Genomic DNA, 22259 nt, shown 5'->3' on the forward strand with positions numbered 1-22259 from the left:
CGCTACCAGGGAAGTCCCAACCTCCGATTTCTTTTGAGTTTCAATTTTTCTTTAGGTGGTCACCGACCCGAATGGTTCCAGTACCTACTCTGATCTTCACCTTCCTCTTGCCTTTCTCTCCTTCTCTCTCTCAACCATTTCTCCGGAATTCCTGGGTCTCCTGGCTTAGCAGCTGACCACTTCCCTTGTAGGTCCGCCCTTCCTTCCTAGCCCCATCCCCAATTTCAGCCCTCGCCCAGGAGCCCTCTCTGCCTCCGCAGCAGCCACGAGCGAGGACAGGCCGGGTCGGGAGGCTGCATGCCCAGGGGGCGGGGCCTGGCAGCGACCGCGGGTGGAGGGGCGGGCTCGGCTGGGCGCGGTGGCGCAGGCGCACTGTGTCCGCCGAACCGAACCGCAGCTATGGAGCAGGCGCCTCCCGACCCCGAGCGGCGTTTGCAGCCTGCGCCCCTAGAGCCGCTGGGCCACCCTGACGCTGGGGTGGAGTCTGTGGTCGGTGAGGAAGCGGAGGGGGCCCGGGACGAGGGCCCCGGGGACGGCACGGTGAGGAGAAGGGGCGGCAGAGGTCGCCCGGCCTGGGTCGGGGCCTAGCGGGCAAGGCTGGGCTGGTCTAGCCTGGCCGGGGCTGGTGTGCTCGGCCGAGAGGCCCCGCGGTGACTGGGAAGCGGGGTGGAAAGGCCGGGCCACAGGTGCAGAGTCGGGGGGAGGCTCAGTGGGAAAAGGGGGTTCTGAGTAGGGGGCGAGCGCCGGGCGCTGCAGGACCACCGGAAGGGTGGAGGGGGCGCGGCGAAGAGAGCGGAGGGCTTTCTGTGGGTGCGGCTCGGCGGGCGTGGAGATGGGGCCCGGAAAGCGCCAGGCTGGCGTAGGTGCGTTTTTCAGGGTCGGGGAGCCTGGGAGTTTGGACCTGAAGAGGAACGCTGATGTTTCTGGCATCTTGTAAGGGATTGTGCGGAGGAGAAGGCTTAACGGAGGCACCGTGGGCAGTGGCAGCGGTGTTTGAGAAGGAAGAGAATGGGGGACTTGCAGAACAAGTCTGGGGCAGTAAGGGTGGTTGGCTTGGTGTCACCATCAGGAGATGGACCAAAGTGTTAGAGTCATGAAAAAGTACAAGTGAAAAAGATTTTTTAAAAAACTCCTTATTTGACTGTAATTTCTTCATTTGGGGTCGGTGCTCTGTCTCCCAATGGAGACGTGTCATGGATATCCCATGTATCTGCTTTGCGAAGCTCCTTCGGTAATTAGTGATTTTCATTTGCTTGAGGAAAGGAGAAAATGCATCATTTTATATTTGTAATTACTTTCATTCCGAAGTGTTTTCATGCATAATGCAAGATGGGTAGACCAGGTTGAACTGAAGCGATTCAGAAACTCAGTGGAGTACTTCTCATCAGACCACCCTAATCAGAGTGTGCATTGCTCATCCATTTTGCTTCTTTTTTTCTGAAACAGGTGTTAGTGCTAATGCAAAACTGCCCATCCTTATGATCAATGGATAAAGAAAAGTTAAAGTTGTTTGCTGACTGAAGCTAGAAAGACTTAACTAGCTAGGAACTTCAACATAGGAGTTGAACGTTTTGCCTACTTGGGGGAAATGTCGAGATATATAGGATAGCATGAAGACTTTTATGGGTGAATTTTAAGTTTTTCATTTAATTTCTTCCCAAATTCTAGAATTATCTGTGGAGAGGTCAGTATCTCATACGAAATGTGAGAGAAGTGTGTGTATTCTGTAGTGCATAAACTTGGCTCTTAAATGATTTGCTTTTTTAATGAAGGTTCCCATCTGTGACTTAGTTTTTCTGTTCTCTTAAAAAGGGAGGGAGGGAGGGAGGGAGGGAGGAAAGAAGGAAGGAAGGAAGGAAGGAAGGAAGGAAGGAAGGAAGGAAGGAAGGAAGGAAGGAACTTTTATTGTGAAGTATACCATTAATGCAGAGAAGGGTCTCACAAAATAATTATCAGTTCCTTTGAAGCCTCCATATATTCTCCTGGGTTACATCCACTCCCTCCACCACAGAAGTAATCTATATTCTGAATTTTGTATTAACGATTCTCTAGCTTTTTAAAACTAATCTTATGGTAAGTGTCCCTAAACAATATGGTTGTTTAGTTTTACTTGATTTTGAAATTTACATAAGTGGACTAGTTTTACTATGACTTCCTTTCTTTGCTCTATAATGTTTTGGGGATTCATTGAAAATGTAGCTTAGTTCATTTATACTCATGGCTCTGTAGTATGCCATTTTATAGATATTCTACAGTTGATTTCTCTTTTCTTCTGTTTACAGACACTGGCGTTGTTTCACAAGATTCTTGCTATTTCTAAAAGTTACTACTACCATGAACTTCTTCCTGCATATTCTTGGCGCAAATGTCTCATATAAACTTAACAGTGGAATTGCTGGATTATAGGGTGGTAGCATAGGATATAGGGTAGTAGGTAGTGCCAAATTGTTTTTTAGAGTGAATATACCAATTTGTATTCCCATCGGTAGTGCCTCATGCTCTCTGTCCTTATCAACACTTAATATTTTCAGACTTTAAATTATTTGCCAATCTTGTGGATATGTGTTAAAGCAATTTTAGATTGTTTCAAAAGGTAAGAGTCATGTCTTTTGTTAGCTACATCATGAGTTTAATTTTGATTATGATGATGAACATTTTGGTAATTTTTTTGTGAAAGCCTTTGGATACTTAATTAACTAATATGAAGTTGTAACTATAGTATAAAATCCATTTATGTTTATTTAAAAGTGATTATAAATATCTCATTAAAAAAACCCTTTGTGTTCAGTTTAAGATATTTGAAAACCCAAATATGCCATCATACAGTAAAAGTTGTAGTTACACAGTATTACCTGACTCTTCAGTAAATATGTGTTGCAGGAGACCATTCGTTATTGCCCAAACTTAAGGGTTTCCTCAGACAACTCCGTAATTTAGTAATTTATAGAGATATAAGCCATTTGGACAGATATTTCAGAATCACCGGGAGTTTAAAAACACACATTCACATGTACTGTGTACGTTGTCCCCTCCTCCTAAAAGATTCCCCAGTCTCCTCCTTAGAAGGTCTGCTTGTTTTCCCTGTTCGTATCCTCTCTTCCACTCCAGTCCATCCCCAGTTGAGAAGTATTGCAGTAACCACAGCCAGGCTGCTACTGTTACTGGTAGATAGGAATGTGGTCTGGGCAGACATGTAAGTTACATTTGTTATTTGTGCTAGGCACAGTAAGGCTCTACTTTTCATTTAATTTTCAGAATTACCCCCAAAAGACATATAAAGATGAGGAAGCAGAGGCTGAGAGAGAAGTGATTTGGCCAAGGGCACAAGCTAGTCAGTGGCATGGTGGGATTTGAGCCCAGGTCTGCCTGGCCTTGATATCAGTGCTTTGTTCATTAAGGCATGCAGCTTCATTCCAAAAAAAAAAAAAAAAAGTTAAAAATAGTCTTGTAAATTGTAAAATACTGTATTTAAAGTTTTTTCCTTTAGTTAAGATTAAGTTGTTACGTTAAGAAGAAAAAAAGGTCTAAACGATGTGTTGATTTATCAATCAGTTTTTCACCACAAAGATACCTATGCAGATAGTGGGCAGAGATGGCAAAAAGCCTCATCAGCCTTATTTTTGACTGCACGTTTTGGATGGAGAGGAAGTTGTACCAGTTGCCCTACACCTAGGGCTAGTGGAAACAAGCACTGTCTAAGGGTTGCAAATCTTTTCTGGTTTTAAACGTCACTAATTAAAATCCTTTAAATTCTGTTGTAAACTCTTTTTCTGTATTCTCTTATTTTTCTTTCTGTGAGTCTTCATCCTCTTCCTTTCCATTGTCTAATTAGAAGTCTCCTTTCTTTTCATACTTTTTCCTTATAAGGAAGAGTGTATTTTTTTTTAAGTATTGTCAGTTTTATTTAAAGTAGTTTAGAATATGAAAAATGAGAGATGAATTCAGTCTCCAAGAGAGTAGTAATTAGTCCTGGCAGAAGAGAGAGGAAATAGCAAGGGAATGGACGTAAAAATACTTCTTTTTTAGGCTGGAAGATTCCATTGAGTTGGCAGTTAACAGTATTTGCTCAGAGAAGAACCACTGCCTGAGGGATTCATAATGATTTTTGTAGGGAGAGGGATCTAGGCCTAGGAGTGCTGGTCGCGGCTAAGACTGCTTGAGCAACCGATGCTTGAAAATGCCTATACACAATTAGCACCTTCACAGATTGGCAGCACAGAGCTAAGTGGAGGAGGCCAGAACTGTGGGGAAGGTTTGAGGCATTTGTGGGTGAAGATAACATGAAAAAGGAAAAGAAAATGTATAGGCATAGTTACAGAATTTATCAGTTTAGTAGCGGATAATTAAGTCATTCTCAAGAATGTTTTCCTCATTTTCTACCTCAGCAGCTCTCAGATTTTTTTGGAAGGTGACTCACAGTACAAAATACATTTTTACATCATAGTCAGTATACATACACTTGTATACATAAGCGTTGTTTCAGGAGACAATACTTAACCATTACTTCACGTAGTGCCCTCTTATATTTCTCTCTTCTTTTTTTTAAATTAATTAATTATTATTATTATTATTTTTGGCTGCATTGGGTCTTCGTTGCTGTGCGTGAGCTTTCTTGAATTGCAGCGAGCGGGGACTACTCTTTGTTGCAGTGCATGGCTTCTCTTGTTGCGGAGCACGGGCTCTAGGCGCACGGGCTTCAGTAGTTGTGGCTTGTGTGCTCTAGAACACAGGCTCAGTAGTTGTGGCACACGGGCTTAGTTGTTCCGCGCCATGTGGGATCTTCCCAGAACAGGGCTCGAACCCATATCTCCTGCATTGGCAGGCGGATTCTCAACCACTGCACCACCAGGGAAGTCCCTTCAGTTTGGGTTTGCCTGATGTTTTCTCATGATTAAATTCAGGTTATGCTTCTTTGGCAGAAATTGCCACTAAAGTGATGCTGTGTTCTTCTAATTGCTTCTTACCATTTTGCCCACGATTAGGTTTGGTCACTTATTCTGCCAGTCTTCTCCAATATAAAGTTACTCTTTTTCCCTTTGTAATTAATTTTTTGTGGACATAATTTTTTTTCTTCCAGTTTTATTGAGATATAATTGGCATACAGCACTATATATGTTTAAGGCATACAGCATAATGATTTTTGACTTGCAGTCTTCATGAAATGAACATCCATCAGCTCATATAGATAGAAAATTTAATAAATAGAAAATAAGCTTTTTTTTCTTGTGATGAGAACTCTTAGGATTTACTCTCTTAACAACTCTCATAGGGGCTTCTCTGGTGGTGCCGTGGTTAAGAATCCGCCTGCCAATGCAGGGGACACGGGTTTGAGCCCCGGTCTGGGAAGATCCCACATGCCGCAGAGCAACTAAGCCCGTGAGCCACGACTACTGAGCCCACCTGCCGCAACTACTGAAGCCCATGCACTCTAGGGGCCCGCGTGCCGCAACTACTGAGCCTGCATGCTGCAACTATGGAAGCCCATGCGCTTAGAGGCTGTGCTCCGCAACAAGAGAAGCCCCTGCTTGCAGCAACTAGAGAAAGCCCATGTGCAGCAAGGAAGACCCAATGCAGCCAAAAAAAAAAAGAAAACAACCCTCATAAATAACATACAGCAGTGTTAATTATATTTATCATGTTGTACGTTCCATCCGTAGTACTTATTTATCTTATAACTGGAAGTTTGTACCTTTTGACTGCTTTCATCCAGTTCCTTTTTCCCACATAACTCGCCTCTGGTGCCACAAATCTGATCTCTTTTTGTGGGGACATACTTTGAAACTATGAAAATATCTTGTTCCTCATCAAAATTTCTGTTTATTTGTCTGTTTCATTATGGACTCATGGATTTTATTTTATTTTTTAAACTTTATTAAGGTATAATTTATATACCATAAAATTCAGTCATTATAAGTATATAAATTCAGTAATTTTTAGTAAATTTGCAGAGTTGCACAACCATCACTGCATCCTAGTTTTAGAACATTTCTGTCATTCCCCCAAATTCCTTCATTCCCCTTTGTAGTTAATCCCCCTTCCCACCCTTAGCCCTAGGCAACCACTGTCTGCTTTCTTTATAAATTTGTCTTTTGGATATTTCATATAAATGGAATCATACACTCTGTTGTCTTTTGAGTCTGCCTTCTTATAATGTTTTTGAGGTTCATCCATATTATAGCATGTATTAGTCATTTCTTTTTGTTACTGAATAATAGTCGATTGTATAGATATATCACATTTTGTGTATTCACCATTTGATGGAAGTGGGGTTATTTTCAGTTTTTAGCTATTATGAATATTACTGCTACGATGAATATTCCTGTGCAAGTCTTTGTGGGGATATATGTTTACAGTTCTCTTGAGTTAGACTTGAAGGAGAGTAATTGCTGGGTTATATGGTAAGTTTATATTTACTTTTTAAGAAACTGCCACTGTTTTCCAAAGTGGCTGTACCATTTAACATTACCAGCAGCAATTATGAGGCTCACATTTCTCCACATCCTTGCCAGCACTTGGCATTGTCTATCTTTCTGATTATGGCCATTCTAGTGGCTGTGAAGTGGTTTTAATTTGCATTTTTCTAATGACTCATGGTGTTGAGCATCTTTTCATGTGCTTATTGCCATTTATATATCTTCTCTGGTGAAATTTTATTCAGATCTTTTGCTTATTTTAAAATTGGATGGTTTTCCTTTTTACTGAGTTGTATATACGTGTTGTTCAGGTATTCTGGATACAGGTTTTTTCTTTTTTTAATCAGGTAATGAGATTTATAGATTTTTTTTTCCCCTAGGCTGTGGCTTTTTTCTTTTTCTTAATGGTGTCTTTACAAGAGCAAAAAATTTTTAATTTTGACAAAGTCCAGTATATCAATTTTTTTCCTTTTATGGGTTGTGGTTTTGGTATTGTATCTAAGAACTCTTTGCTTATCCCAAGATCACAATGATTTTCTCCTTTGTTTTCTTCTAGAAATGTAAGTTTTAGCTTTCTTTTGGCCATGCCGAGCGGCTTGCAGGATCTTAGTTCCCCGACCAGGGATTGAACCCGGGCCCTCGACAGCAGAAGTGCAGAGTCCTAACCACTGGACCACCAGGGAATTCCCCAGTTTTAGCTTTTATATCTGAGTATGTAAGCCATTTTGAGTTAATTTCTGTGTACCGTGTGAGTAAAGGGTCTACTTTTTTTTTTTTGCCTGTGGCTATTCAGTTGTCCCTGCACTGTTGAAAAGACTCTCCATTTGCTGTTGACTTGCCTTGGTGTGTTTATTAAAATCAGTTGATCTTAAATGTAAGGGTTTATTTCTGGATTCTCAGTTCTGTTCGATTGATCCATTGATCTCTATGTCTGTACTGCCAATACCCCACTGTCTTGATTAGTTTAGCTTTTTAATAAATTTTGAATAGTGTAGGTCCTGCAACTTGTTATTTTTCAAAATTGTTTTGGCTATTCTAGGTCCTTTGTATTTCCTTATAAGTTTTAGGAACAGAGTATCAGTTTCTACAAAAAAAAACCCTGCTGGGATAAAGTATTTTTAAAGGAACAATATGTTAGTATGTTTTATAATATTTCAAGCATGTCCTGTATATGTGATGCTTCTTTGTCATTTGGACTTTATTATTGTGAAATCTAGGACAAATCTGGTCTTTATTCTTTTATAGTGGTCTTGTTTTTTATTTTTCTGCCTTAGTCTTCTTAGGATTTTTTTTTAACATCTTTATTGGAGTGTAATTGCTTTACAATGTTGTGTTAGTTTCTGCTGAATAACAGAGTAAATCAGCTATACGTATATGTATATCCCCATATCCCCTCCCTCTTGCATCTCCCTCCCACCCTCCCTATCCCACCCCTCTAGGTGGTCAGAAAGCACCAAGCTGATCTCCCTGTGCTATGCAGCTGCTTCCCACTGGCTAGCTATTTTACATTCGGTAGTGTATATATGTCCATGCCACTCTCTCACTTCGTCCCAGCTTACCCATCCCCCTCCCCACGTCCTCAAGTCCATTCTCTATGTCTGCGTCTTCATTCCTGTCCTGCCCCTAGGTTCTTAAGAACCATTTTTTTTTTTTTTTTAGATTCCATATATATGTGTTAGCATATGGTATTTGTTTTTCTCTTTCTGACTTCACTCTGTATGACAGACTCTAGGTTCATCCACCTCACTACAAGTAACTCAGTTTCGTTTCTTTTTATGGCTGAGTAATATTCCGTTGTATATGTGTGCCACATCTTCTTTATCCATTCATCTGTTGATGGACACTTAGGTTGCTTCCATGTCCTGGCTATTGTAAATAGAGCTGCAGTGAACATTCTGGTACATGACTCTTTTTGTATTATGGTTTTCTCAGGGTATATGCCCAGTACTAGGATTGCTGGGTTGTGTGGTAGTTCTATTTTTAGTTTTTTAAAGAAGCTCCATACTCTTCTCCATAGTGGCTGTATCAGTTTACATTCCCACCAACAGTGCAAGAGGGTTCCCTTTTCTCCACACCCTCTCCAGCATTTATTGTTTGTAGATTTTTTGATGATGGCCATTCTGACCAGTGTGAGGTGATACCTCATTGTAGTTTTGATTTTGCAGTTCTCCAATGGTTAGTGATGTTGAGCATCCTTTCATGTGTTTGTTGGCAATCTGTATATCTTCTTTGGAGAAATATCTGTTTAGGTCTTCTGCCCATTTTTGGATTGGGTTGTTTTTTTTTTGATATTGAGCTGCATGAGCTGCTTGTAAATTTTGGAGATTAATCCTTTGTCAGTTACTTCATTTGCAAATATTTTCTCCCATTCTGCGGATTGTTTCTTTGTCTTGTTTATGGTTTCCTTTGCTGTGCAAAAGCTTTTAAGTTTCATTAGGTCCCATTTGTTTATTTTTGTTTTTATTTCCATTTCTCTAGGAGGTGGGTCAAAAAGGATCTTGCTGTGATTTATGGCAGAGTGTTCTGCCTATGTTTTCCTCTAAGAGTTTTATAGTGTCTGGCCTTATATTTAGGTCTTTAATCCATTTGGAGTTTATTTTTGTGTATGGTGTTAGGGAGTGTTCTTATTTCATTCTTTTACATGTAGCTGTCCAGTTTTCCCGGCACCACTTACTGAAGAGGCTGTCTTTTCTCTGTTGTATATTCTTGCCTCCTTTATGAAAAATAAGGTGACCATATGTGCGTGGGTTTATTTCTGGGCTTTCTATCTTGTTCCATTGACCTATATTTCTGTTTTTCTGCCAGTACTATACTGTCTTGATTACTGTAGCTTTGTACTATAGTCTGAAGTCCGGGAGCCTGATTCCTCCAGCTCCGTTTTTCTTTCTCAAGATTGCTTTGGCTATTTGGCATCTTTTGTGTTTCCATACAAATTGTGAAATTTTTTTATTCTAGTTCTGTGAGAAATGCCATTGGTAGTTTGATAGGGATTGCATTGAATCTGTAGATTGCTTTGGGTAGTATAGTCATTTTCACAGTATTGATTCTTCCAATCCAAGAACATGGTATATCTCTCCATCTGTTTGTATCATCTTTAATTTCTTTTATCAGTGTCTTATCGTTTTCTGCATACAGGTCTTTTGTTTCCTTAGGTAGTTTTATTCCTAGGTATTTTATTCTTTTTGTTGCAGTGATAAATGGGAGTGTTTCCTTAATTTCTCTTTCAGATTTTTCATCATTAGTGTATAGGAATGCAAGAGATTTCTGTGCATTAATTTTGTATCCTGCTACTTTACCAGATTCATTGATTAGCTCTAGTAGTTTTCTGGTAGCATCTTTAGGATTCTCTATGTATAGTATCATGTCATCTGCAAACAGTGACAGCTTTACTTCTTCTTTTCTGATTTGGATTCCTTTTATTTCTTTTTCTTCTCTGATTGCTATGGCTAAAACTTCCAAAACTATGTTGAATAAAAGTGGTGAGAGTGGACAACCTTGTCTTGTCCCTGATCTTAGAGGAAATGGTTTCAGTTTCTCACCATTGAGAATGATGTTTGCTGTGGGTTTGTCATATGGCCTTTATTTTGTTGAGGAAGGTTCCCTCTCTGCCTACTTTCTGGAGGATTTTTATCATAAGTGGGTATTGAATTTTGTTGAAAGCTTTTTCTGCATCTATTGAAATGATCTAGGATTTTTTTCTTTATGCTGAAGATATTTAATTTTCTAAATCATTATACATGGGCCACATGCCTTTCAGTTTGGAGCTGTAGAAAAAATTTTTTCAATCCAGAAAGGATTTTTGTTGGTTTCCTTTTTAGTTATACAGATTATTATCTCTGTTCTGTTTCTTCTGATTTCTTCTTCAAGAACTTCTATTATTTAAGAGTTGGTTCTTAGTTTTCCTTTTTTTAAAATCATCTTTCATCATTTTCACTTTTTTGGGGTCATTTTTTCATTACCATTCTGGGAGAGCTTACCATCTTACTGTTTTGATATTTTTGCAGTGTCAGTTTTACAGCCTAGAATTCTATTTTATTTTTTGCTATTTATTTTTCTTTCTTTGCATTCTTTCTCTTCTGAGTTAGCTCCATGCTCATCTCCATCTGCCTGTTTTTTGTTTTTTGGCCTGTTTTCTTTTAATTTTATCTTTTCCCCATAATTTGTAGTATAACAATGAATGTGATATATTTTCTTTCTTGTGTGATTTAAATAAGATTAACTAAATGAATGCTATAGATATGCCAACTCTTTTCATCTGCAGTCCTGAAAGTTGTTATATTAAGGTTGTCATTTGTCTTCATTTTGTCTTTAATCCTAAAGAACGCCACAGATGAACATTAGCTACTAGATGGTGAGAATTCCTCAGGCAAGCAGTGAACCACTGAACTCAGGCACCTTGTCTCAGTTATCTTCCCATTCCTAATGACTGTCATTGTATTGATAGATACTCAGTAAATATTCAGTTATTGAATTGATAGTTTCTTATTGTTCCTTTTATCATTGTTATCTGTTTTATGCTTGCTTGTACTGTTTCACTGTTTGCAACATTTTTAAAACTTAAAGTAGATTATATTCATTTTTACTCACTGAATTGGAAATAAAGAATTTCATCAGCCTTTTAAGTATGTCCATCTTCTATATTTATTTGGTCTTAAGTTAGGTAGAAAGTAGCGATTCACATGTCAAGCATCTGCATTTGGGATGTTATTCCTTTGAATATAAGTGTAGGATGTGAGTGTAGCGTCACTCTTTAGTGATGTTCTTTACTCTAATGAGAAGTCCACTTTTAATACATCTAAAATGTCGTGTCTTACTAGCACACATTATAAATCAACTATACTTCAATTTAAAAAATAAATAAATAAAATATTATGTCTCTCTTTAAAACACACTCCTGGTCCCATCTTCCAGTCATTAAGTTTATCCATTTCTCAATATTTTGAATGTGTCCTTTTAACAATTATGGTATTAGTTGTGTTATTCTTGGCATTGTTTGTACTTTAGTATGACAGGATAAGCAATTTTATATCAGCTACCAAATCCTGCTGGTATTTTTGTATGCCAGTCTTTAGTTTTTATGATAGTTGATTTTATTCTTTTATTTTTTCCTTCTGTGTAATTGGATGGCATAAAGGGGTAAATTTATGACTCACATGCATTATATTTTTGGCTGGGAAATAGTTTGCTTTATCAGTTATGTGCTTCCAAAATTCAGAGAATTTTTCACTGGAGTACGTGATGGTAGTAAATCAGTGCTTGGCTGTGGGCCCAAATTTTTTATATGTATAATCTCAACCAGTGAGGGCTTCATAACCCTGATGTTGAGTGGTTTGTGCTTATGAAATTTTTTGAGCCTTTTAATTGAATGATTTCCTCCTATCTTATTTTCTCTTTTAGTACATAAACATAAAGCTTTTAATAAAAGTGTCTTGTTTGACAGCAGAGTGGTTTTTGTTTTTGTTTTGTTTTGGGTTGGCTCTTACTGCTCTGTCCTTTATCTTCTTTTAGCATTTTTACCTCCTCCATTTTTCTTTAACATTTCGGGTGGTACTTCCTAAGTGTGTCATCTTTATTCATCACTGATTTAATTTTGTGTACTGTCACATAGCTTGTCTTGTCTTCATAGTACACAGGTTTAATTTTCTATGTAAAGTATCATCATGGGTTTTACTGCATGCATCTTTTTCTTTAAACTTTTGTTGTATCCATCTTTTTACTTATATTTCTTCTTCACAGACTAACCCCAGTTATAATATAGTACAGAGTTTTTAATTAAAACCCACTGAACTTTAAAAGTGAGCAAGGGAGAAAAAAACCAAAGCATAGCAGTTATCGCATGGTCTCACTGTGTCTTTCTTGTTTAAACTTGGAGTTACTTTGGATATATTCAAGACCCTTCTTCAGTGGCACACTTCCTACAGAAAGAGCCTATGAACTACCTGTGATGTCTTTGTCATTTTCTTCGGTGCTTTTATACAGACCTGGGGATGATATAGCAGAAAAGAAAGAAGTCTCCTGTTCTTAAAACCTGCTGTCTCAGATAAACAAGGTCCTACTGTATATAGCACAGGAACTATATTCATTATTCTTTAATAAACCATAGTGGAAAAGAATATGAAAAAGAATATATATATAACTGAATCACTTTGCTGTACACCAGAAACTAAAACAAGTTTGTAAATCAACTATACTTCAATAAAAAAATGAATAAATAAATAAAAGCAATATTTTTTTAAAAAATAGGAAAACCTGCTGTCTCACAGTGGAGCCTGTTAATCACTGCCAAAAAGTTTAGGCAGGGACTTCCCTGGTGGCGCAGTGGTTAAGAATCCACCTGCCAATGCAGGGGACACGGGTTTGACCCCTGGTCCAGGAAGCTCCCACATGCCACGGAGCAACTAAGCCTGTGAGCCACAACTACTGAGCCTGTATGCCACAACTACTGAAGCCCGTGCACCTAGAGCGCATGCTCCGCAACAAAGAGAAGCCACCTCAGTGAGAAGCCTGGGCACCGCAACAAAGAGTAGCCCCTGCTCGCTGCAACTAGAGAAAGCCCGCACGCAGCAATGAAGACCCAATACAGCCAAAAATAAATTAAAAAAAAAAAGGTTTAGGCAAATTTATGGTTAAATATGTGATGACTCCTGCTTTTTTTTTTTTTTTAACCTGCCTGCTAAAAATCTCACATTTTGCCATATATGTAGTATTTTACATTTGAGATAGAGATTTGACTTTGGTAAAATAAAAAGATTAGATATCAGGGACTTCCCTTGTGGTCCAGTGGTAAAGAGTCTGCCTTCCAGTGCAGGGGACGTGGGGCAACTAAGGCTGTGTGCCACAACTGCTGAGCTTGCGCACCTCAACTTAGCCCGCATGCTGCAAACTACAGAGCCCATGCGCTCTGGAGCCCACACGACAATGAGAGAGAGAAAACCTGCTCGCCAAAACTAGGGAGAAGCCTGTGCATCGCAAGGAAGAGCCCGTGCACCGTAAGGAAGGGCCCGCACGCCACAATGAGCACCTCAACAAAAGATCCCACGTGCCTCAGTGAAGACCCGACGCAGCCAAATAAATAAATAAATATTTAAAAAAGATTAGATATCAGTATTGAGCATCATTTGTCTTTGTATATAGTGTTTTTAGATTTTTTCATGTGTATTTCTATATAGGTTTATTCTTGGTTACTGTGTGAAATGTCTACATTTTACTTTAATTTTTTTCTCTTATAATCTTGCCTACATTTTAATAACTAATATGGCACTTCTTAAAATGGCTTCTGGAAAAGTTTAATGTGCTACAGTATGCTGATAAAAAGAGGCATGGGGGCTTCCCTGGTGGCGCAGTGGTTGAGAATCTGCCTGCCAATGCAGGGGACACGGGTTTGAGCCCCGGTCTGGGAAGATCCCATATGCCGCGGAGCAACTAGGCCCGTGAGCCACAATTACTGAGCCTGCGCATGTGGAGCCTGTGCTCCGCAACAAGAGAGGCCGCGATAATGAGAGGCCCGCGCACTGCGATGAAGAGTGGCCCCCGCTTGCCGCAACTAGAGAAAGCCCTCGCACAGAAACGAAGACCCAACACACCCATAAATGATAAAATAAATAAATTAAAAAAAAGAGGCATGGCATTTGCTGATACCATTTAGCAACCCCTAGCAACTTAAGAGATATAAAAAAGTAGCCTGAAATATGTACTAATAATGGATTTTATTAAAATAGCTAGGGTATTTTCAATATAATTTTAAAGGTTTTTTGTTGTTGTTCTTCCATTGTTTTTATTCAGATGACGGAAAATAATTTTTGGTTGAAGAAGATAGAAATTAGTGTTTCAGAAGCAGAAAAGCGAACTGGGAGGAATGCCGTGAATATGCAAGAAACATATACTGCTTACCTCATTGAAACAAGGTGAGTGATGAGAATTAGGCCTAGGTTTAGATAGAAATAACTTTGGTAGCTATTGATGCAAATTCTGTTGTATAATGGAATTGTTTACAGGTCATTGTCTTTTTAGGGATTTTTGCTGTTTTACTTTTTAACAGGTTAACAGGTGTGTCTTTTACTCTGGTACTCTTAGTAGCTAAGTTCTAATGTACTTGTTTTGGAGGGAGAGGGAAGGTTATTGGAATACTTTTGGGATCTGGAATGTTACTTGACACATGCTTTCGTGGAGTTCTTGGTGTTAGATACAACGCTTTTGTGATTTGGGGAAAAGATACCAGGTTCTCAGGGGTGTATGAAGTATGAAGTGGACTTAAGTAAGTGGAGATGGTTAACAAAGAAGTCTAGGAGGAGAGAATACAGTCTAAGTCAGTTTAGGAGAGTTGGGAGTTACAGAGAAATTAAAATCCCCCCTTTGCCCCTGCCAGCTGTGCAGCATGTGGGACCTTAGTTCCCTGACCAGGGATGGAACCCATGCCCCCTGCAGTGGAAGCATGGAGTCCTAACCACTGGACTCCCAGGGAATTCCCCATTTTTAATCTTTTTTTTTTTTTTTTTGGCGAGAAATTAAAGTCAGTTAAAAATTGATTGAGACTGGAGCTTTAGACCTTGGGGTAAAATTGAAAAGATAAAATAAATCATGGTGTAATCGAAAAAAAAAAAAAGGAAGACGATAAAGTAGCTCATGGTGTAATCACAACTCACCAGAAAAGTCTTACCTCATAAGGAAAAAGTTAAAGGAATTAGATTGTTTTGTCTAGAGCAAAGCAAGGGAAGACTCAATTTATTTTGCCAATTATAAACAGTTTATGTAAAGACTATACTGACAAGGTCTTTTCTCTCTGTGGACTGAGCAGAAATACTTTCAATTAAAACAAGTAGAGGGGGGACTTCCCTGGTGGCGCAGTGGTTAAGAATCCACCTACCAGTGCAGGGGACGTGGGTTCAAGCCCTGGTCTGGGAGGATCCCACATGCCGCGGAGCGGCTGGGCCCATGTGCCACAACTACTGAGCCTGCGCTCTAGAGCCTGCGAGCCACAACTACTGAGCCTGCGTGCCACAACTACTGAAGCCCGCATGCCTGGAGCCCGTGCTCCACAACAAAGAGAAGCCACCACAATGAGAAGCCTGTGCACCTCAATGAAGAGTAGTCCCCGCTCGCCACAACTAAAGAAAGCCTGTGTGCAGCAATGAAGACCCAACGCAAACAAAAAAAAAATAAATAAATAAATCTATTTAAATCAATCAATCAATCAATCAATCAATCAAACAAACACGTAGCGGGACTTCCCTGGCAGTCCAGTGGTTAAGACTCCGTGCTTCTGATGCAGGGGGCGTGGGTTCGAACCCTGCTCAGGGAACTAAGATCCTGCATGCTGTGTGGCACGGCAGAAAAAAATAAATAAATAAATAAAACAAGTAGATATGAGAGAACTTTCTGATAGCTTCTGAAATAAAATAATAGAACCGCTAGACCTAGTTGATGAAGTGTTACAACCATGTTTTAATGTGAATACATTAAAAAATTTTTTTAGTTATTTTCATTGGCTTTACCACACCATCACCAAACTAGCCTTAGGGCTGAACCCTGTGCCATTTTCAGGGTTTTCTCCAGGTCTGTGGTTCTACCCAAAATGAAAGTTAAAATCATGGTGAAGGTTATTTAGTCTACAAATAATTCTGAAAATCCTTTCTTTAAGTATAGTCTTTCTTCTTACACACACACATACATACACATACAACAAGCAAAGAAAACAAAACAAGAAAAGAAAAAAAGGGGCTTCCCTGGTGGCGCAGTGGTTGGAAGTCTGCCTGCTGGTGCAGGGGACGTGGGTTCGATCCCTGGTCTGGGAGGATCCCACATGCCGTGGAGCGACTGGGCCCGTGAGCCACAATTACTGAGCCTGCGCGTCTGGAGCCTATGCTCCACAACAGGAGAGGCCGCAATAGTGAGAGGCCCGCTGCGATAGTGAGAGGCCCGTGCACCGCGATGAGGAGTGGCCCCCGCTCGCCACAGCTAGAGAGGGCCCTCGCACAGAAACGAAAGACCCAACACAGCCAAAAATAAATAAATAAATAAAAAAGAAAAAGAAACGAACACTCTCTCAGCCTTGTTTAAAAAAAAAAAAAAAAAAGAATCTTCCAAAAAGAAGAGAAAATTTGTGTACGATAGGAATTTTGGGAAAAGAGCTAAGGTGGGTCTTTTAAAAAATAGGTTGTTTTGGGACATGCATATATACATATATGTATCAGAGAGATTTTTTTAAGGCAATTAAAAAAAATTATGGTCCCATGAGAGAGTTGTTTTTTTTTTTTAAGTTAAATTAGCCACTTTAAAAAATCATACTTTAGGGGACTGCCCTGGTGGTCTAGTGGCTAACACTCTGAGGTCCCAATGCAGGGGGCCCAGGTTTGATCCCTGGTCAGAGAACTAGATCCCACAGTCATGCTGCAACTAAGAGTTCGCATGCCACAACTAAAGATTCTGCATGCCGCAACTTAAAGAGCCTGCATGCCGCAACTAAGACCCAGTGCAGCCTAAATAAATAAATAAATAAATAAATAAATCATACTTTAGAAATTCGTGGCTCTAGCTTTCTAAGTAAATTCTTAAATTTAAAACTGAAAAGGATAGTTTTATTTTATTCTGTTTTATTTATTTATTTGGTTGCCCTGGGTCTCTTAGTTGCGGCAGGCAGGCTCCTTAGTTGCAGGAAGCAGGCTCCTTAGTTGCAGCTCATGGGCTCCTTAGTTGTGGCTCGCCGAAAAAGGACATTTTTAGTATGTGCCTATTTCTTCACCCAATTGAACAATGAAATTAGCTGTTGATTAGTTTTACTGCTGGAAGAGACTCTTGATTTGAATAATCTGGAATGATTTATAGTTTACTCTTGACTTTGAAATGAATAGAGTATTATAATTTGAAACTTGGAGTTAGAAGTGACCATACACGAGTAATACAGCTAGACTCTGGATAAATATTTAAGTGGATCATCAGTAAATGTGTGGTGCACAAAAGGATTATTGAGTTGACTTTCACAATTGTATTTCATTTATTTTAAAACAGTGATTCTCAAACTTTAAAATGTATAGGAATCACTTGGAAATTTTGTTAAGCTGCAGAGTTTTGGGTGGGGTCCAGGAATTGACACATTTTAAGCAAAATTCCAGGTGTTTTTGGAGCAGATGGACCATGAACCATAGTTTTATCAAGTATAAAGGCTTTACTTTTTTTTTTTTAATTTTCCTTTTTTTAAAAAAAATTTATTTATTTATTTATTTATTTTTGGCTGTGTTGGGTCTTCGTTTCTGTGCGAGGGCTTTCTCTAGTTGCGGCGAGAGGGGGCCACTCTTCATTGCAGTGCGCGGGCCTCTCAGTGTCGCGGCCTCTCTTGTTGCTGAGCACAGCCTCCAGACGCGCAGGCTCAGTAGTTGTGGCTCACAGGCCCAGTTGCTCCGTGGCACGTGGGATCTTCCCAGAGCAGGGCTCGAACCCGTGTCCCCTGCGTTGGCAGGCAGATTCTCAACCACTGCGCCACCAGGGAAACCCGGCTTTACATTTTAAGATAGTTAAATTTATCTGTCTTTTTTCTTTTATGATTTGTGTTTTCCCTCTCTTAAATTCTTGCCTACCCCACATCATGTACATATCCACTTTGAGAAATACTGCTTTTGGATAGATTATTTTGAAAGTACTGTACCCCTAAGGCTAACTTTCCTTCAACAACCACAGAACCCTGGAATTTATTAATTTAATCATGTAGGATTCTTGCTGTAATTCAGTATTATTCAGATAGTCTTGGGCAATATGAGTATTATTGAGCCTTGATACTGACTAAAAGTTGAACTTTAACATATAGCTTATCTACCTACTCTTTGGACACAAGTAGAAAGTCCATTTAGCAATTGCCTATAGTGTTATAGTATAATAGGCTAAGAATGAATAAGGCTAAAGTCATTGATTTTAATTTCTCCAGAGGTTTTTATGCTTTCCTGTTCATAGAGTATGAACCCTTTTAAAATAAAGTATACTGTACGTAGTAATAGGTAAGAACGCCTCGTTGTCTTGGGAGGCTATATGATGTCTTCACTTAATTCCTCTAATTTGTAAAACAGGGCTGATGATCCTATCTACTTTATTGTGAGGGTTAAATTAAATGTTGCATGTAAAACCAATTATGTGCTATTAAGTATTTGTTAAATGATTGGATAAATGGGGTAGTTTTGTGGTCCAAAGAAAGTCTTCTCTATGCTTTTAGGTGGTTTCCAGTTGTTAGACCCTGCCTTTCGTGGCCTTTAAAACAAAACAAAACAAAATCAACTTGTAAAAGATCTTCTAACAGCCTTTAGGTGTACTGCTTATAGGCTATATTTATCTACTTATTAGCAAGATGTGGGTTTTGTTGGTCATGATTTTAAATAATTTGAAACTTGATATTAACCCAAGATATTTTTTCAGCTGAAGTTGAAAATCTGAATTAGAATAGTATTAGTCATAGCTAATGGTTAGGTCAACTCTTTAAAATGAATTATGATTTAATAATCCTATATCTTTGCCATGGGAGCCGTTTGTACATTTTGAATTCCACATTATGCTTCCTTTTCTGTTTCCTTTCTATTATGTTTCCTTTTCTAACATATAATGCAATGAATAAATTTAGTGGCAAACTTAATATAAAAATTATTTTTTATTATAATAAATAATAATAAATTATTTTATTTATTTATTATTAAAATGCTTGTGTTGAGCATGACACAGTGTATATATCTTCTCAAGACTTTACTTTATTCTAAGACTGATTTAGCCTCTGTGCCTTTATGCCATAACGTACAGATGCACACTTTGGTTATATGCGTGTTTCTTGGAGGGCCTGTAAGTTATTTTCAAGCAAACAATTAGAAAATGGGAAGGTTCTGATAAGGTTTAGAAGACTAATGTTTTGTAACAGTGATTATGCTAGCAGAAATTGTAAATAGTCAAAATAATTTCAAATATTCTTTATATGATTTTACCCAGCTTTCCCCCAACTTGAACTTTTATATGGATGAGACATGGCGTTGCCTGCAGCTCTTTATATTAAAGATAAGACTAGAATTGAATTTTTACATCCCTTCTCCCCACTGTTTCAGAGTTAATTGACATTTTGCTTTTGTGGATTTCTTCTGGTACTTGGATGCATCTGATTCATTTATAATGTTGAATCGAGGGTTTTTTTGGTGTCATCGTCTTTGGCATGAATGTTATTCCCTCATCGTGGCAGGAGTTGTGCTCTCATTGTGGCAGTGAAAAATACTTTTTCTTTAATGAAACACTGGCTAAGCCAGACTTTACTATATTGGAAAGCCAGCTGTTATACATTAACTGAATTATTTTGTATTGAGGCTTTTAGAATGTTCCTAATATGACTATTTCTCCTGAGTTCAAATAGGTTTTCTGTAACAGAAGAAAGTGGTTAGGAATGAAGGCTTGGGAATCAGATGGATCTGAGTGCTCTACCCACAGATCTTTGTGATTGTAGGAAGAGCATATACTGTGCAGCTGCTTCCTCATCTGTGAAATGGGGACAGTAATCCCTGCTTCTCCAGGTTTGTTGTAGGGATTAAATAATACATGAAAAATTCTCTACTCAGTGTCTGGTTCATAAGCCTTCAGTAAATGGAGTTATCAGTTTTAAAGGAGGTCATGTGCATGCATTTGTATTTTTAAAAAACACTAGAAATCTTATTCTGTCTTTTTCAGGTCAGTTGAACATATTGATGGTCAGAGTGTCCTAACAGACTCACTATGGAGGCGGTATAGTGAATTTGAGTTGTTGAGAAACTACCTTTTAGTTTACTATCCGCATATTGTTGTGCCACCTTTACCAGAAAAAAGGGTAAGAAGTGAAATGGCAGTATAGTTCAGAAGTATTTAGCATTGAGACTGTTCTTCATGGTTGTTTTGTTTATCTAGGCAGAATTTGTTTGGCATAAACTCTCTGCTGACAACATGGACCCGGATTTTGTGGAAAGACGTCGAATTGGTTTAGAAAACTTCCTCTTGAGAGTTGCTTCACATCCCATCCTTTGTAGAGACAAAATCTTCTATTTGTTTTTAACACAGGTATTTTTCTTTTATTTAGTCTTTTAAAAAAATTCATTTGACTTGGGATTTTTTAAATTTTAAATTGTGGAATGCTTATTCTTAAGGATCCTTTTGGAGCAGCTTTGTTAATTTATATGCATTTCATGGTTTGTTCTGTTTTGAATTTCCAAGGTAAATTACATCATTCTTTTGGCTAACATTTTTATCCTTAAAGATACTAAAGATGGTACTTTTTGGTATCACTTAAATGGTATCAGAGTTAGCCTTTAGTTTTTTGAAGCCCAGGTCTATAAAATCTTGGGTCCATCTCTGGTAATCTTTTGGAATCTGGACTGTATGTTTAATTTTGCAGTGAAAGGAATTCTTTTTTAACCTTTCTCTCCCATCTCCCCTGAAAGAAGAACAGAACGATAGGTACTTAATTTGGAATATTCCTTACGGGCTATTTTGCAATGATATTTAAAAATAACTTTAATTTTTAGGAAGGTAACTGGAAGGAGACTGTGAATGAAACCGGATTTCAGCTGAAGGTAAGGATAATTGTATGAAATAATTTGTTATGTTCCTTTACAGTTTCTAGCACAGTGCCATGCACTTAATGGGTTCTTGCTGTTTACTGAATGAGCGAATGTTGGAAATTGGCTTTGCATCTAATATCATTGGTAAAGTTTTGAAAGAAACAATGCAGTTTATTTTTGATTGGTGTAATTTTTGTTAATAGTGAGACTATAATGGGCATATTTATGAGTTTAATTCTATTGGGAAAGAAGATTTTGAAGCAGTAATTTAGATACACAGGCTATAGATTTTTCCCACAGTTTAGTCATATTATACATTGTATATTTTTTTCTTCCCTCTGTCCTTATCACCACCACTATCAATGGTGCCCCCATAATGGCTCACTCTATTAAATAGTAGACATGCTTCTTCTGTCTACTGGGACATGGCCAGTTTTGAGTGGGCGTAGAATTCATTTTGTATTAGCGTCTGTTAGTAATACAGGCCTAATTAGATTTTGACAGCTTTTCATATTCGGTCATTAGAATTAGTGTCTGGGAATGGAACTGTTATCTAAAAATTAAAGAGCATGTTGGTCATAAGTTGGCCACCCTAACTCCAGTCTACTCTCCCTCTTGTTCCCAAAAGTAATTTAACACTGGTGCTTGCAAATTTGTAAAAGTTTTCATCTCTTGTGTAAACTGAATAGGTAAGAAGAAAAAGTAATATAAATTGATATAATATATAAATTGATAAACAATTCACATGATAATGCAGTAACAAAATTCAGTAGGTCTAGGCAACAAGAACAAAATGTCTTTACAGTAATTTTAAGAACACCCCCTAGAGATTTATGCATTGGTATATAGGTATTTTAATTTTAACATAAAAAGACAAGGAAGAGAAAAATTTTTGTCTGCACAGAAAATATAATCAAGTATCTAATTCTGTCATAAACCAATTTTAACTTATAAACATATTGTTGGCAGATAACATGAAAAAATTAGTATTTTCTTGGCTATAATTCATTATGGTGCTCAGAGAGAATACTGGAATTTTGGTTTAGAGATGGTTTGAAATAACTCTGAACTTTAAAAAATTATTTATATTTTGATAGAATTTTCTGAGAACTAGTCCAAGATTTCTTAGGAGCTAGTAATAAAGAAAAGAGCAAACTAAAATATATTTTTTTTAGTGATGTCTCTTTATATAAAAAGAAAATTTAAAAATTTTTAGTCATTGATTTAGTCATTAGTTTAGTAACTAGTTATCAGTTGTTTGTCCTTAACTCAGTTTTTGACCATAACTTGGGTGGCCTTGAGAAAA

At 38.2% G+C, this 22259-nt stretch overlaps 1 protein-coding gene and 1 long non-coding RNA gene across 3 annotated transcripts in view; both read left to right on the forward strand.

Moving 5' to 3' along the window:
• The first annotated feature begins 355 nt into the window (after positions 1-355).
• Positions 356-22259, forward strand: part of SNX4 (sorting nexin 4) — a 65840-nt gene continuing 43936 nt past the window's right edge. Inside the window, exons 1-5 of one of the 2 annotated variants that reach the window (XM_082458664.1) lie at positions 356-540; positions 14196-14317; positions 20091-20226; positions 20304-20453; positions 20918-20965. In XM_082458664.1, the coding sequence (XP_082314790.1) occupies positions 400-540; positions 14196-14317; positions 20091-20226; positions 20304-20453; positions 20918-20965 (597 nt within the window). In that variant the 5' untranslated portion in view covers positions 356-399. The remainder of the gene's footprint in view (positions 541-14195; positions 14318-20090; positions 20227-20303; positions 20454-20917; positions 20966-22259) is intronic. The other variant, XM_082458665.1, reaches the window with a different exon arrangement.
• On the forward strand, positions 2331-14015 carry LOC309659236. Its single transcript, XR_014262688.1, has 2 exons — positions 2331-2593; positions 10734-14015. It is a non-coding gene; the product is annotated as an uncharacterized lncRNA (long non-coding RNA).

The sequence above is a fragment of the Balaenoptera physalus genome (assembly GCF_965194825.1).
Source record: "Balaenoptera physalus genome assembly, chromosome: 4".
NCBI lineage: Eukaryota > Metazoa > Chordata > Mammalia > Artiodactyla > Balaenopteridae > Balaenoptera > Balaenoptera physalus.